The sequence below is a fragment of the Myotis davidii genome, unplaced genomic scaffold (genome assembly GCF_000327345.1).
Source record: "Myotis davidii unplaced genomic scaffold, ASM32734v1 scaffold866, whole genome shotgun sequence".
Classification (NCBI taxonomy): Eukaryota; Metazoa; Chordata; class Mammalia; order Chiroptera; family Vespertilionidae; genus Myotis; species Myotis davidii.
In genome coordinates, this window is record NW_006297145.1 from 162,130 (window position 1) to 175,961 (window position 13,832).

A 13,832-nucleotide genomic window follows, 5' to 3' on the forward strand; every position below is an offset into this window, starting at 1 on the left:
CCCCCCTCCTCTTGGGGGTCGCCGCCGCCATGGCTAGTCAGTCGCAGGGCATCCAGCAGCTGCTGCAGGCCGAGAAGCGGGCTGCCGAGAAGGTGTCTGAGGCCCGCAAGCGTGAGTTTCGGGGTGGGGCGGCCGGGCGGGGCGCAAGGCCCAGGAGTGCGGCCAGGCCGCGGGAGGTGGCAGGTGGTGAGGCCCGAAACACTGCGGGGCGGAGGGGTGGTTCCAGTCGCGGAAGCTGCGCGACTCCAAGGCCTGGATCTGAGGCTCTGGAAGGCTTGGGGGGCGACGGGAAGTTGGCTTGTGGGGTAATAGGTCGGGCGTGGAGACCTAACAATGGGCGGGCGTCCTTCTTGGTGTCTGGGAGGCGTGTAAAACGGGTTATTCAGGCGGAATTCATTGTCTTTCCCCGTCCCACTTGCTCCTTTGGGGGTGGGCGGTGCCCCATCTCAGTGAAGGGAGCCACCATTTGCACAGTTAATCCGTCTAGAAAGAGTCCTCTTTGCCACATCATCTTCGTTCGCCACCTTCATACCACGTCCCTACCGCCACCATCTTAGTCCAGGCCATCAGGTTCTCTGAGGCTCCCATAGCAGGCTAAATCCTTGAGTCCTTAAATGTTTTAAAAATGTGGCTGACAGGTGCCAAGCCCGGGGCAGGACGTACCTGTGGCTTCCATTATCGTGGTGTTTAGAATCCCAGGGGAGGAAGCCCATGCAGGGTAGGTCAATTGCAGGCGAGGTGGGAGGGCTAGGGTGGAGAAATGAGAGGTTGGTAAAGAATTGAGCAGGTAGACCTAGTCTGTGTTCTAGACCGGTGAGTGGGAGAAGTTTCCTCTCCTGCAGTCCGTTCTGGCTGCGGTTCGCACCCCCCTGACTGTCCCACCGCCTTTACCGCAGGCGCTTAGAATGCCTGCAGAACAAAGCCCAATTCCTTATTAGGGTGCTGGAGGCGCTTGGGGATCGGTCTCTTGCTTTCTCCCCTAATATCACAGGTACGCGCCTCCCTTTTTTGATGTCCCTGCGGCCTTTGCATAGCTGTTTGGCCTGGTGGCGAGAGGTTTGCCCGGTTTGTTCTCTAACCCTAAATCTTCCTTCCGGCCTCAGAATGGAGGCAGTTCTTCTAAGAAGCCTTCCCTGGCTTCACCCTCTCCCTTCAGACTAGGCGAGGAGTCCTTCCCAGGTGCTATGTCTGTCATCGTAGTGCAGTAATCTGTGTCTTCAGTCACTCGATTAAACAACTGGAGATCAGGGAGGGACTGTGTTTAGTTTATCCATTCAGTTTCCCATCTGGTGAGAGAGATATTTCTATCCCAAGTTTACAAATGGGTAAAATGAGGCTCGGAGAGAAATGACTTGACCATATTCTGGGAAGCATAGCTGAGGTGTAGAAGGCTCCGTTGTTTTGCAAGGATAAAATACCAAGAAATACGTATTTTAGTAATTCTCTGGTATTTCTCCTAGTATAAGACTTACACTCTTCAATCCAAGTACGTGGCTCTTGTACTTACAAGAGTGGTTATGTGATACTCTATATTTCATAGGGAAGTTTTCTTGGAGGGAACTGGGGATGGGAGCAAGCCTTTCAATCTTGCTCTGGTGACTGGGAAGTTCTGTGTTCTTCACAGAATATTTCTGATTATGTTCTTGATACAGTATTTCCAGAATGACATCCCACAGTTAGTCATGTGATGGCTCATCAGTAACAAGTTGTATCTGTTGGGAAGCATATAAGAATATTTGGGGCAAGTGCAGGAACAAATACTTGGAACATGGTAAGAATAATTCTGAGTGCCTTGGAGAAATGGGTCATGTTTTACATCTTATTTTATTTTTTAAAATGTTTTCTTTTTTTTATTGATTTCAGAGAGGGAGAGGGAGAGATAGAAACATCAGTGATGAAAGAATTATTGATCAGCTGCCTCCTGCACGCCCCCTACTGAGGATGGATCCCAAAACGCGGGCATGTGCCCTGGCCTGGAGTCTTTTTTTTTTTTTTTAATATATTTTTGATTTCAGAGAGGAAGGGGAAGGGAGGGAGAGATAGGAACATTAATGAGAGAGAATTATTGATCAGCTGCCTCCTCCACACCCCCCACTGGGGATTCAAGCCCACAACCCAGGCATGCACCCCTGAACGGAATTCAACCCGAGACCCTTCAGTCCACAGGCGGACGAGCCATCCATTGAGCCAGACCCCATTGAGCCAGACTGGCTAGGGCTGGCCTAGAATCTAAACCGCGACCTCCTGGTTCACAGGTTGATGCTCACTCACTGAGCAACACTGGCTGGGCAATCTCAGATTTTGTGATTACTAGCAACAGAAGTATTGAGAAGAACTAAAATTGGAAAATTATTGCCTGCCTTGATTTGTAATTATAATTGACTTGCCCAGTTAGGGATTGGAAAGAGGTGATACATGATGTGGTAAAATGGTCCAACCCACATTTTCATGAAATTGTTGCTTTGAACCGTAATATATATGTATTTAAAAATTGTGTTGTGGTTTATTTCATTGGAATGAAACATAACACTGGCTTCCATATATAAGGTCCACTAAAAGCAAGATTGAAAATAAATATAATTTCTGGTTCAAATATTTTTAGTTTTCAGAGAAGACTATCAAAATTGAACATTGAAGATGTTTGCTGATAGGCAGAGAATATATTAAGTGATTAATTCAGGGAACCGTGGGAGTTGGGAGTGATCAGGAGAGTGGTATTGTGAAATTATGGGGAGCTACTGCATAATCTTTGGTGCATAAATGTTATTTGTAGATTGTTCGTTTGGAAAAGATGTTTGGCTTTGAAATAAGGCTTTGAAATAAGGCTTTGAATACACCTGATGAGGAGGATAGCATGTGGAGCACTGGGGTACAGGTCGGTTTGAGCAGAGGACAGCAGTAGGCCCTAAGCCAATGATGGTGAACCTTTTGAGCTCGGCGTGTCAGCATTTTGAAAGACACTAACTTAACTCTGGTGCCGTGTCACATACAGAAATTTTTTGAGATTTGCAACCATAGTAAAACAAAGACTTATATTTTTGATATTTATTTTATATGTTTAAATGCCTAAATGTTAAATACAAAAAAAATCAACCAAAAAAATAAGTTCGTGTGTCACCTCTGACACGCGTGTCATAGGTTCCCCATCACTGCCCTAAGCCATACTGAAGTAAATATACATGCAGAAATAGTCTTGGGGTGCTCAGAGAGAGAGAGATCTGTTGGTTGTTTCGGGCTGCCCCATCATGGGGTCATTAGGTTCCATGCAATTTCTTAATTAGGACATGGAAGGTTAAATTTAATTTCGTTCATTCACATGAGTTGAGTAAGATTTGGGCAATTGATATACAATGGTGTATAATAAAGCTTAGTTTTAGATGCAGGATGTTTTTTTGCTCTTAAATAGATGTTCAAATTGTTCGCTTAGGACCTTTTTTTTCTGTTTGGGTATCTGAAAAGTTAGTGAACAGGATTACAGTTATCTGTTGGTTGGTCTTGGGGTCTATTTTTATACAGGCTTGGTTAGAACCTAGAGAATTTCCCCATCTATGTATTAAACTAGTCTCTTCTACAAACCAGGCTGAAAGGGTTAAGAAGAATAAAACAGGGCAGAGAAAAACTTACTGTGCTTGGCAGATACATTGCAGAAAGCTTGCAGCCTTGAACACCGCATAGCTCAGGTAACCAGAAGACACCTGGCGGTGGGAGGAACAAAGGTTATGTCAGCCAGCCGAACTGCTTGCAGCCAGCAATAGCTGATAAAAGTCTTCCCCCTCCCTGCACTCTCCGGTGACTCCCCTTTGTCCATTCAGCCCTTCTGCACCCAGAGGACTGCAGTGAAAGCTTTATGATACATGATAGCCTCATGTCATAGGCGCGACCCCGGCCCACTCCGAACCTTTCACAGACCACCTGTGTCTCCTCACCTCTCAGATGCTGTGCAGTCTTACTGTCCAGTGCTCTCTGTGGAGGATGCCTTCCCAGTACCACTTTAATTCCTGAGAGCCTGTGCACGGGCATGTTTTTTAGTTTCCAGTGTGACATCATCTTTTCATTTAGTTAGGTTTTGAGAGCCTGGAGGGCAAGGGAGGAGAGGTTGATGTCCCTTGGGAGCATATTAGTCTCCTTGCTAAGCTTCTAAGCAGTGATCCAATCTTAATCAACAGCATAATTACGTGTTTACTTCTTGGGAAGAGGAGGAGTTCCTTAGATGGTTAATGTCACCTATTTGATGTTGGTTTGTAGTAGTTGAGATTGGGAGAATATTCTTACACATTCCAAAATTTTTCCCCATCATTTTTACTGTCTGTCGTTAATGGCAGTTCTTTTTATCTAGTCATTTCCTAGTTAAATAAAGCCTGCAGGAGGCGGGAACCTATACTATTAGTTACCTCTGAATTCCCTCTCTCCCCTGCATGTCTCTTGAGACTATTTTAAAACTTTTTGTTTACCATCTCAGTCTCTGCTTCCTTCTCTTGTCTTTTGACCACTTCCTGATGTAGCTCTTTTCTTTTGAAAACAGGAAAGAACCGGAGGCTGAAGCAGGCCAAAGAAGAGGCTCAGGCAGAAATTGAACAGTACCGCCTGCAGAGGGAGAAGGAATTCAAGGCCAAGGAAGCTGCGGTGGGCCCCATTTATTTTCATTACTGCTTTGGTTTCTTGAGACTTCCCTCTCCTCCCCTTCCCTCCAGGCTCTCAAAGTATCCAGCATAGCTTGGTAATGCTCATTCTGATTGGATTTTAAAATGTTAGTTATTGTATGTTTTATTGGATGCTTAGGCTGAATCTCTTAGGGCCGTGGTCGGCAAACTGCGGCGCGCGAGCCACATGCGGCTCTTTGGCCCCTTGAGTGTGGCTCTTCCTAAGCCTTAGGAGTACCCTAATTAAGTTAATAACAATGTACGTACCTATATAGTTTAACTTTAAAAAATCTGGCTCTCAAAAGAAATTTCAATTGTACTGTTGATATTTGGCTCTGTTGACTATTGAGTTTGCCGACCACTGTCTTAGGGTAATCAATTTTTAACTAATAGTGAGTCCTAGTATTCACTTACTCATTCATTTAGTAAGTATGTTGAACAGTTAACATGTGACAGGTCCTGTGCAGATGCTAAGGGCCGAGCTGTGAACAGAAATAGACATGGTCCTTGCCTTCATGGAGCCTAGCTTACGGGCTGGTGATCAAGGAGACTCAATGAAATGCAAGTCATGGAAACATGCAGCTTGAACAGTGTGGTGGCAGACACACAAATCTTCCGGAGCCTCATGTTAGTGTAAAGACACGTACCAGCTATAGGCTAGATGGCCATGCATAAGATGTATACAATCATAGTACAAAAATACATCACAGAGAGTACAAGGGAAGCAAGGAAAATTCTGGAAAGGGGAAAGAATGGAGGAGGGTTTCACAGAGCAAAGAAATTCTATTATGACTTTTGGATGTAGGTAACAGAAAACAATTCAAACAAGTTTAAACAAAATGGAATTAATTAAAAGCCCCGGGCATACCCGTAGACCTTGCCTGACTGTGCTCATGGCCAGGCAGGGGGGACAGTGTATGCAAGAGTAATTTGGAGTTTGTGCCAGTTCTAGCCAGCCTACTCAGTGGCTGGATAAGTTGCATTACTTCAACATTTACAAACACACACACACACACACACACACACACATACACACACAAAATCAACAACAATCCAGATAAAAGGCTAACTTGATTTTGATCCAGAAGTTTAAATAATGATTTGAGGATGCCAATTTCATTGTTCAACTCTGCCTTTGGCTTTGTGGGCTTCATTCTCAAGTTCTACATGGTGGCCTCGGCTAGCAAAAGTTTCATTCATCTTTGCATCTCTGTATATTCTTCTTAAATTGTGTCCCCCTTGTGCCTTTGTGTTTATTATTTTTTTTACAGCTTTTTTTTTTTTAATATATTGATTTTAGAGAGAGGAAGGGAGAGAAGAAACATTGATTTGTTGCTCCACTTATTTATGCATTTGGTTGATTCTTGTATATGCCCTGACCAGGGATCAAACCCTCAACCTTGGAGTATTGGGACGATGCTCTAATCAACTGAGCTACCTGGCCAGGGCCATGAGCTTTTTAAAAATACACCTTATGTCCCCCATTTAAAATCACACAAGGAAACTTCTATACCAACTACACGGATACCACTCTGTATCTTGCCTTTTTCCCCTTAAACTGCATGCTTTATAGGTCGTTTCTTCTTGCTGTGCACATTTACCTTATCTCTTAAATGGCTGAAGAGTATGCTCTGGTGTTGATGCACCATCATTTGTTCAACTAGACTTCAGTCCTTGGGCCTTTAGTTCATTCCAGTTGTAGGCTACACATTAGATCAGTGGTTCTCAACCTGTGGGTCGCGACCCCTTTGGCAGTCGAACAACCCTTTTACAGGGGTCGCCTAAGACCATCCTGCATATCAGATATTTACATGATGATTCATAACAGTAGCAACATTACAGTTATGAAGTAGCAACAAAAATAATTTTATGGTTGGGTCACAACATGAGGAACTGTATTTAAAGGGCCAGAAGGTTGAGAACCACTACTCTAGAGAGAGGGGAATATGTCATTCTCTGGGATAATTTCCTAGCAGCGGAAATGCTGTGCAGTTTACTTTCTGATAGATGTGGTAAGGTTGGCCACCAAGTGATTACATCAAGCGTTGCTCCCATTAACTCTGGGAATGCCAACTTCCTGCATGCTCTTCAATCAGGAGGCTCCATTGCCTAATGCTGATTGTTTACATTCACTGATGAGACTGGGTTACCAGATGTGGTTCCTAACATTCCCTGTGTGTCATTACTCCTCGACTCAGGCTCTGGGATCCCACGGCAGTTGCAGCACTGAAATGGAGAAGGAAACCCAGGAGAAGATGCTCGTCCTCCAGACCTACTTCCGGCAGAACAGGGATGAAGTCCTGGACAACCTCTTGGCCTTTGTGTGTGACATCCGGCCAGAAATCCATGAAAACTACCGCATAAGTGGATAGGGAAGAGAAAGAAGCACCTGTTCTATGGGTTGGCATCTTATATGCCTCCATGGAATATGAAGCTTTTGCAAAGCTTGAGTTATAATCTTGTGAAAAGGCATTAAATTATTTCTGTGTACTGTATAGTAGGTCCTTTTGCTTTTGGGAGAACAGCAAATCTAGTTTCTTTCTATAAACTTAGAGTAGAGTTTATCCAAAGATTTCATCTTTTTACCTCATATTTCTTAGAAAGTTGATGAGTATACTTTGTCTGTTTTTCTATGCCTTTTAACTGAAGCAACATATAAATATATATAACAATACTGACTTTTTTTAGACATGGTAAGAAACACTTTTTTTTTTTTTTTTTTTTTAAGAAAGAAAGGGATTAAATTAATTTTTTCCCTTAAGCTTTCTTGAAGGTCAGGGGCTTTATCTATGAAAAAGTAGTAAATAGTTGTTTGTAACCTGTGTAAAGCAGCAGCCAGCCTTAAAATACGAGTAGTCCTTTCTGGTGAAGGGTTAGAACAATGAATAGTAGTATAATTGTTTGGGCTGCTTTTAGTATTAATCCAAATTACTAGATGATAGAATTCCAGAACTTGTTACATGTTGTTACTTGGTGTACTGATAATCATTTAAAAGTAAAGACTTTGTCATGCATTTTTCTTCTCTGGTTCATCCTTTTTGATAATGTAGTGTGTACTTTGACCCAGACATTTTGCAGAATTTCACTGAGGAAATTAAATTAGCATGTGTGGCACACACATTCCCACACATACTTAGAAAATATTCATGGTCTGCATCTTGGGAAGAAGGAAAGAATCACTTTTGCATTTACATTTCCTAATCCTTGTAACAACTTTGTTATGAGATATGAGGCAGAGAGGTTAAAGAACCAGCTCATGTGTTAGAGCAGTGATGGCGAACCTTTTGAGCTCGGCGTGTCAGCATTTTGAAAAACCCTAACTTAACTCTGGTGCTGTGTCACATAGAAATTTTTTGATATTTGCAACCATAGTAAAACAAAGATTTAGTTATAATCTGAACAATAAAGATTTAATCAAAACAAAACAAAGATTTATATTTTTGATATTTATTTTATATATTTAAATGCCATTTAACAAAGAAAAATCAACCAAAAAGATGAGTTTGTGTGTCACCTCTGACACGCATGTCATAGGTTCACCATCACTGTTTTAGAGCCAAGATTCGGATTGGCAGTCAGATTTAGTAGAGTAGGTCCCTGCGTTCTGTCGGACATCTGTTCTTACGGACCGACATAACGCGATTTTTGCCATAAGTCAGAACCCACCTACATAAGCACCTACGGCACTCACATGGAGCACATAGCAGTAATGAAGTGAAACAGTAAAAAAAAGTTAAGAGAAAGATAACAATTCCTGACCTTTACTTGTGATAAATAAATAACAAAGCAATATGTACATATGTCCAAATGACAGAACTTTTTTTTTTTTTTATAAATACTGTAAATGGGAGATCGTAACGTAACCATGAAATGACGTATGTCGAGTCCGACGTAACCTGAGGACTGCCTGTATCTGCTTAACCACTCTGCATATGCTCAGAAGTGAGGTTATCATACACCTTTTATGTACCACACAGATTTCCTTCATCTCCCAAACCCTAGATTGATTGCTCCTCTGGCAATTTTGTGTCCTGTCTAGAGAGAAAAATACCCCCAATATTGCCCATTACAAGTACAGAAACTGACTATTCCACTTGGTGCCACTGCTCAGACCTACTCAAGTTCTTGAAAGAAGGCATAAAACACTGTGTGGCATCTTATACAAGTTCCCTGAAGATTTACCACTTCCACTTTCTGGGTGGAAAAAAAACCTCTTGAGGTTCTGAAAGGTGAAGCAACTTGTCAGGCTGTGCAGTGAATCTCTGCATGCTAGTGAGGGAGCTCTGTTCTGTGTCTGGCATTTGTAAACCTACAGCCCTGCAGGGTGATCCCACTTCCACGGGTGGGAAAGCTGAGGCCCAGAGGGGCTTGGAGAATGTTCAAGGTCTCAGAGCAAAGGAGTGACAGCTGGAACTGAGTCCATCAGACCCGCCGGAAGGCTGCAAGAGTAAACTGACCATGCTTTTTCCTTGGAATTCGGTGAGCGGGCACTCCGTAGTTAACTTGCATTTCTTGTTTGTGCGAACAGTGATGGAGTGATGGTTCCAGAAGTCAAGGAAAGTTGTTTGGCGGGAAGGGCCTGTTGGATGAGTCTCGCATGCCCCAGGTTTTTCACCTTTTCCGTTTTCTCCTTCAAGCACCATCTGGCAGATCTCAAGAGTGTTTTTCTCCTGTCAACTGATCTCACACCATTTCAGTGGCTCTGAAGTTATGGAAAATGCTGCACAGGCAGGCAGCTCAAGTCTTGCTCCCCCATTCCCACCCCCTCCCCTTCTAGTAAACCGGTCTTAGGAGGCGGAGAGGCACATTCACTATTGAAAGATTAGGCCAGTGGTTGGGGAATGGAAGCTGCCGGATCATGTCAACATCTCTCTTCTATGGCTTTTAAAAAACCTGAAATGACACTCACTAGCTCAGGGGTGGGCAAACTTTTTGACTCGAGGACCACAATGGGTTCTTAAACTGGACCTGAGGGCCGGAACAAAAGCATGGATGGAGTGTTTGTGTGAACTAATATAAATTCAAAGTAAACATCATTACATAAAAGGGTCCGGTCTTTTTTGTTTTACTTTTATACATTTCAAATGGGCCGGATCTGTCCTTTCAAAGGGCTGGATCCGGCCTGCGGGCCGTAGTTTGCCCACGGCTATACTAGCTCCTGGGTCAAGTGTGAATTCAAGGCCATAGCTCACAGTATTTGGGTGATCGATGGAGATTGGTGGGCCTAGAGGGAACAGACAATATTCCCTTCTCGCCTTTTCTACTAGAAAAGAACTTACAAAGGGAAGAATGGCAGGGAGTGTAGAACTGATGGCAGCAGTGAAGATAGGACTAGGAGAAAAGCTAGGCTGGTTGTTCTGAAAACATGATGGGGTTGTCTACTATTGTCTTACAGAGTTCTTAAAGATAAAAAGACCCCAGAGTCTAACTCTAGTTAAAAGCCCGATTACCTTTTTTTAAAAAATATTTTTTATTGATTTCAGAGAGAGAGGGAGAGGAAGAGAGAGAGAGAACCATCAATGCTGAGAGAGAATCATCGATTGCCTTCTGCACACCACACCCTGGGGATTGAGCCTGCAACCCAGATATGCGCTGTGACTGGGAATCGAACCATGACCTCCTGGTTCATAGGTCAATGTTCAAGCACTGAACCACCCGGCTGGCCAGGCCGATTACCTTTTCATTGACCTTCCCTCCTCTCCCAACCAGATGTGAGAGCTCCCTCTTCGAGTCCTGCCCCATCTCATTCCCTTTGTACCTGCCAGTGGCTCTTATCTTTCTGCACATAGTGTGGAACTAGATGGCTGACTTTTCAGAGGGTTGCTGGCCTCACTGACAGGAATTCAGAGTTTCTTCTGGTTTTGACCCAGTTTCCTGACAAACAGTACGTGACCTGTTTTACTCCCTGCACATTCGTGACAAGCACAGCTGTGTGTTCAGTCCCAAGTTCTTGCATGTGTATTTTTTCATGGGGCGCTCATAGCATAATGTGACTTCCAGGATTCAGAATCAATTTAATGCAGCCATTAGCAAGGGAACATTCTTTTGGAAATGGACGTGCTTTTGGGAAGAAGTTTAAAAATAGCTCTACTGAGTGGTAAAGGCTGGATCTGAACCTGTCTATCTGACTTCCCAGCCTGAATAGCTATCCGATTCAGTTCAGTTTGCTCAGGCCCTGGTAACATTTCAAGCAATATGTTTCTAAAAGAGCTAGAAAGTCAGCGAATCTATAACTGGCAGACCCATTCCGAAAAACAAGATCTCATTTTTGATCTTCGCTTTTCATTTACTCACCCAGAGGCTCTGAGGCTCTCCCTTGTCCCATCGGCTGCCACGCTTGAAGTTTCTGCCAGCCTGGGAAGAATTTCATTCCTTCTTACTTCATCCAGGTTGCCAGATAGTTGGCAGATGGCCCCCAAACACTGGTCTGTAACCCTTATAAACACAACAGGACAGATGGTGCAACTGCTGAGTAAGGGTGGCTTTGGCTGGGGTTTGTGGTTACAGTCATGTGTTGCTTAATGATGGGGATACATTCTGAGAAATTTGTCCTTAGGGATTTCATTGTGCAAGCATCATAGTGTGCACTTACACAAACCTAGATGGAATAGCCTACTACACACCTAGGCTCCATTATAGACTCGTATATGCAGTTATTATGGGGTGCATGACTATTTGAATTTATCGGTAGTTGAGACCCTGATGATTTCACTCATAGCTATTTATTCAATAACTCAAATGCATGAGGGGAGGGTGCGGGGGGACAGATACGAGCATGGGCAGAAACAATTCTATGCCCCATAGGTTTATTCTCTTTTTGGGAAATGGGACATTGGCTGTATGTTAAGCAGGGGTCTATGAGAATGGGGGACTGGCCTGGGCCCAGGACAGGAAAGGGCTCCCAGAAGAAGGGTCCTTTTACCTAAGACCTAAGAATGTGTCATCAGGTGATGAGGTGGGGATGAAGTTTGGGGTTACCTTCCAGATGGCGAGGGATGGCAACCACTGAGAACTAGAAGTGAAAGCGAGTGTGGGGTAGGGGAGGAACTGAGAGATGTTCTGCAGTCTTGGAGTTTAGGGTTTTTAGTGGTTAAAAATTAGTACAGGGCAGACTGGGGGTGGGGAGGGGCTTGGGCCCAGCACATAGAACCTTGTGAATCCGTAGAGACAGCTTTCCTGGAGTCTGCTTTCCAGCGGACTTGACTAGGTATTTCCCACCTTTTACTGGATTTTATTTACCTTCCTCCTTTCGACATGGAGCCCCCACTCCCTCATGCTATAGTATCAGGCCTTGCAAAAGGCATGATGCCTTGCTGCCCAAGACTAGCAACTCTTTATGAGCACTTTCTAAGCACATCATCTTCTCATTTAATTCTTAAGGTTTTGCTGGTATTCTTTTCCTTCTCTTACAAATGAAGAAATTGAAGCTCAGAGAGGTGAACCAACCTGTGCAAGTTCACATGCCAGTAAGTGGCGGAGCCTGGTCAGCCGGTTCCAAAGGCCCACGTCTTCTGTGCCTTCCCAGCCGAGGAGAGTGATGTGTCAACCTGGAAGTCCATGCTGGCGTGGGAGGAGCAGTGAGAATGCCAAGGGAGGCAGCCTAGCCTGGCAGGAAGAGCAGGCGAACGTTATCAGGTTTCCTGGAGGAGGTAGGCCTTGCTGGAGAGGCAGGATTTGGATGGATGGTGACCAGGCCACCCGTGTCAAAGGATCCTTTTCTTTTTTTCTCAATATTTTTATTGATTTTTAGAGAGGGAGGAAGGGAGAGGAAGAGGGATAGAGAAACATCAATGTGAGTGCAGAATATTGATGGATTGATGGCTGCTTCCTGCATGACCCATACTGGGGATTGAGCCCACAACCTGGCCATATGCCCTGACCGGGAATCGAACCAGTAACTTTTTGGTGCATGGGAGGATACTCAATCAACTGAGCCATTGATCCTCCAACTGATCCTCCTCAGGGCCAGAGGATCCCTCCCAATATCTGCTCGGCAGTTATAAAGCTCCAACATCCCATGGACTCTTGCTTCCATCCCCCTGAATTGTATTCTGGGAAATTAGGCAAACTAAATAGGGATCCGGTATGTCTTGCTCACTGCTGCCCAGTACAACCCCCGGCACTTAGCAGGCACCCAATGTCGTTTCACTTGCCTGGGGAATGAGGGCCCCTGGACAGTACCTGCCACTTACTTCCTCGGTCACTGCGGGCTGCCCCCCAGCACTCTGCCTGTGCCTCTGGCCCGGCATGCAGTCAACTAAGTCCTGTGGTCTGAGAGGCCCCCAGCAACTTGGCAGTATCTGTTGCATTAAAAATACACCCCCATTCTGACTCAGCTGTAGAACGCAGGCTGTGGCATGTAGCAGCACTGAGGCTGTGACCATCCAGCACAGCTTGTGAGCAAGAGTGGGAACCACCTACAAGTCTATTGGGGGGAGGGGCCTTCTCACAATATATGGAGGGGTCTGTGCACCTCTTAAAAAAAAAAAAAAGAGGCAGAGTGGGGTGTTCTGGCATGAAGTGAACGCCAAAGAACTTTTGTGGAATTAAAAAGTAGCGTGCCCAGCAGAATAGAATAGGCTCCCTTCCGTATGGACACACATGCCTGAGTGCATCTGTCCATCTGTGCTCTGTGGGGAAATACACAAGATTCCTGCCTTCCTAGGGGAGGGGGCCCTTTGCACTGAAATCCCCAGTGATGTCACTGGGGGTGGCAGCCAAAGTCTAGTGGAGCTGCAGCTAGACAGTTTCTGGCAGTTGCCAACACACAGATTATCTCATTAAAGCACAATCCCATGAAATAGTCTATAATCTGTTTTGTTTTGTTTTTTTAACAGAAAACTAAGGGACAGAGACGCTCAATAGTTTACTGAAGATGATCTCAAAAGCCGAGACCTGGTGGCTTGGAGCTCATGTAACCTGGTCCCCAAACCGATGATCCGATAATACAGACACATGTAGTTTTCCCATGAAACACAAGTCCCTGGGACGTTCCTGATCCCCGATGTTGCCTCATCCACCGGGTCCCGTGACTGTCTGTGTTCCGCGGGGCTGGACCTCGGAGGTAAGCTGCTGCTCAGCCGAGGGGCAGACTACACCGAGCCTCCCAGAGGGGCCGGAACTGGTCCCGGAGGGCCACCCCCATCCCTGCCCCCCACCCCCTGCGCCCCGGAATCGCTGCACGTGGTCGGC

General features: G+C 44.9%; 2 protein-coding genes across 2 annotated transcripts in view; both read left to right on the top strand.

Moving 5' to 3' along the window:
• Positions 1-7,654, top strand: part of ATP6V1G1 (ATPase, H+ transporting, lysosomal 13kDa, V1 subunit G1) — an 11,944-nt gene extending 4,290 nt beyond the window's left edge. The window contains exons 2-4 of the mRNA XM_015569898.1: positions 17-111; positions 4,523-4,623; positions 6,839-7,654. Coding sequence (XP_015425384.1) covers positions 30-111; positions 4,523-4,623; positions 6,839-7,012 — 357 coding nt within the window. The 5' untranslated portion in view covers positions 17-29 and the 3' untranslated portion in view covers positions 7,013-7,654. The remainder of the gene's footprint in view (positions 1-16; positions 112-4,522; positions 4,624-6,838) is intronic.
• A 5,817-nt stretch (positions 7,655-13,471) lies between these two features.
• LOC102753445 (chromosome unknown open reading frame, human C9orf91) overlaps positions 13,472-13,832 on the top strand; it is a 23,239-nt gene continuing 22,878 nt past the window's right edge. The window contains exon 1 of the mRNA XM_006772877.2: positions 13,472-13,704. The gene's annotated coding sequence lies outside the window, so the exon portion shown is untranslated. The remainder of the gene's footprint in view (positions 13,705-13,832) is intronic.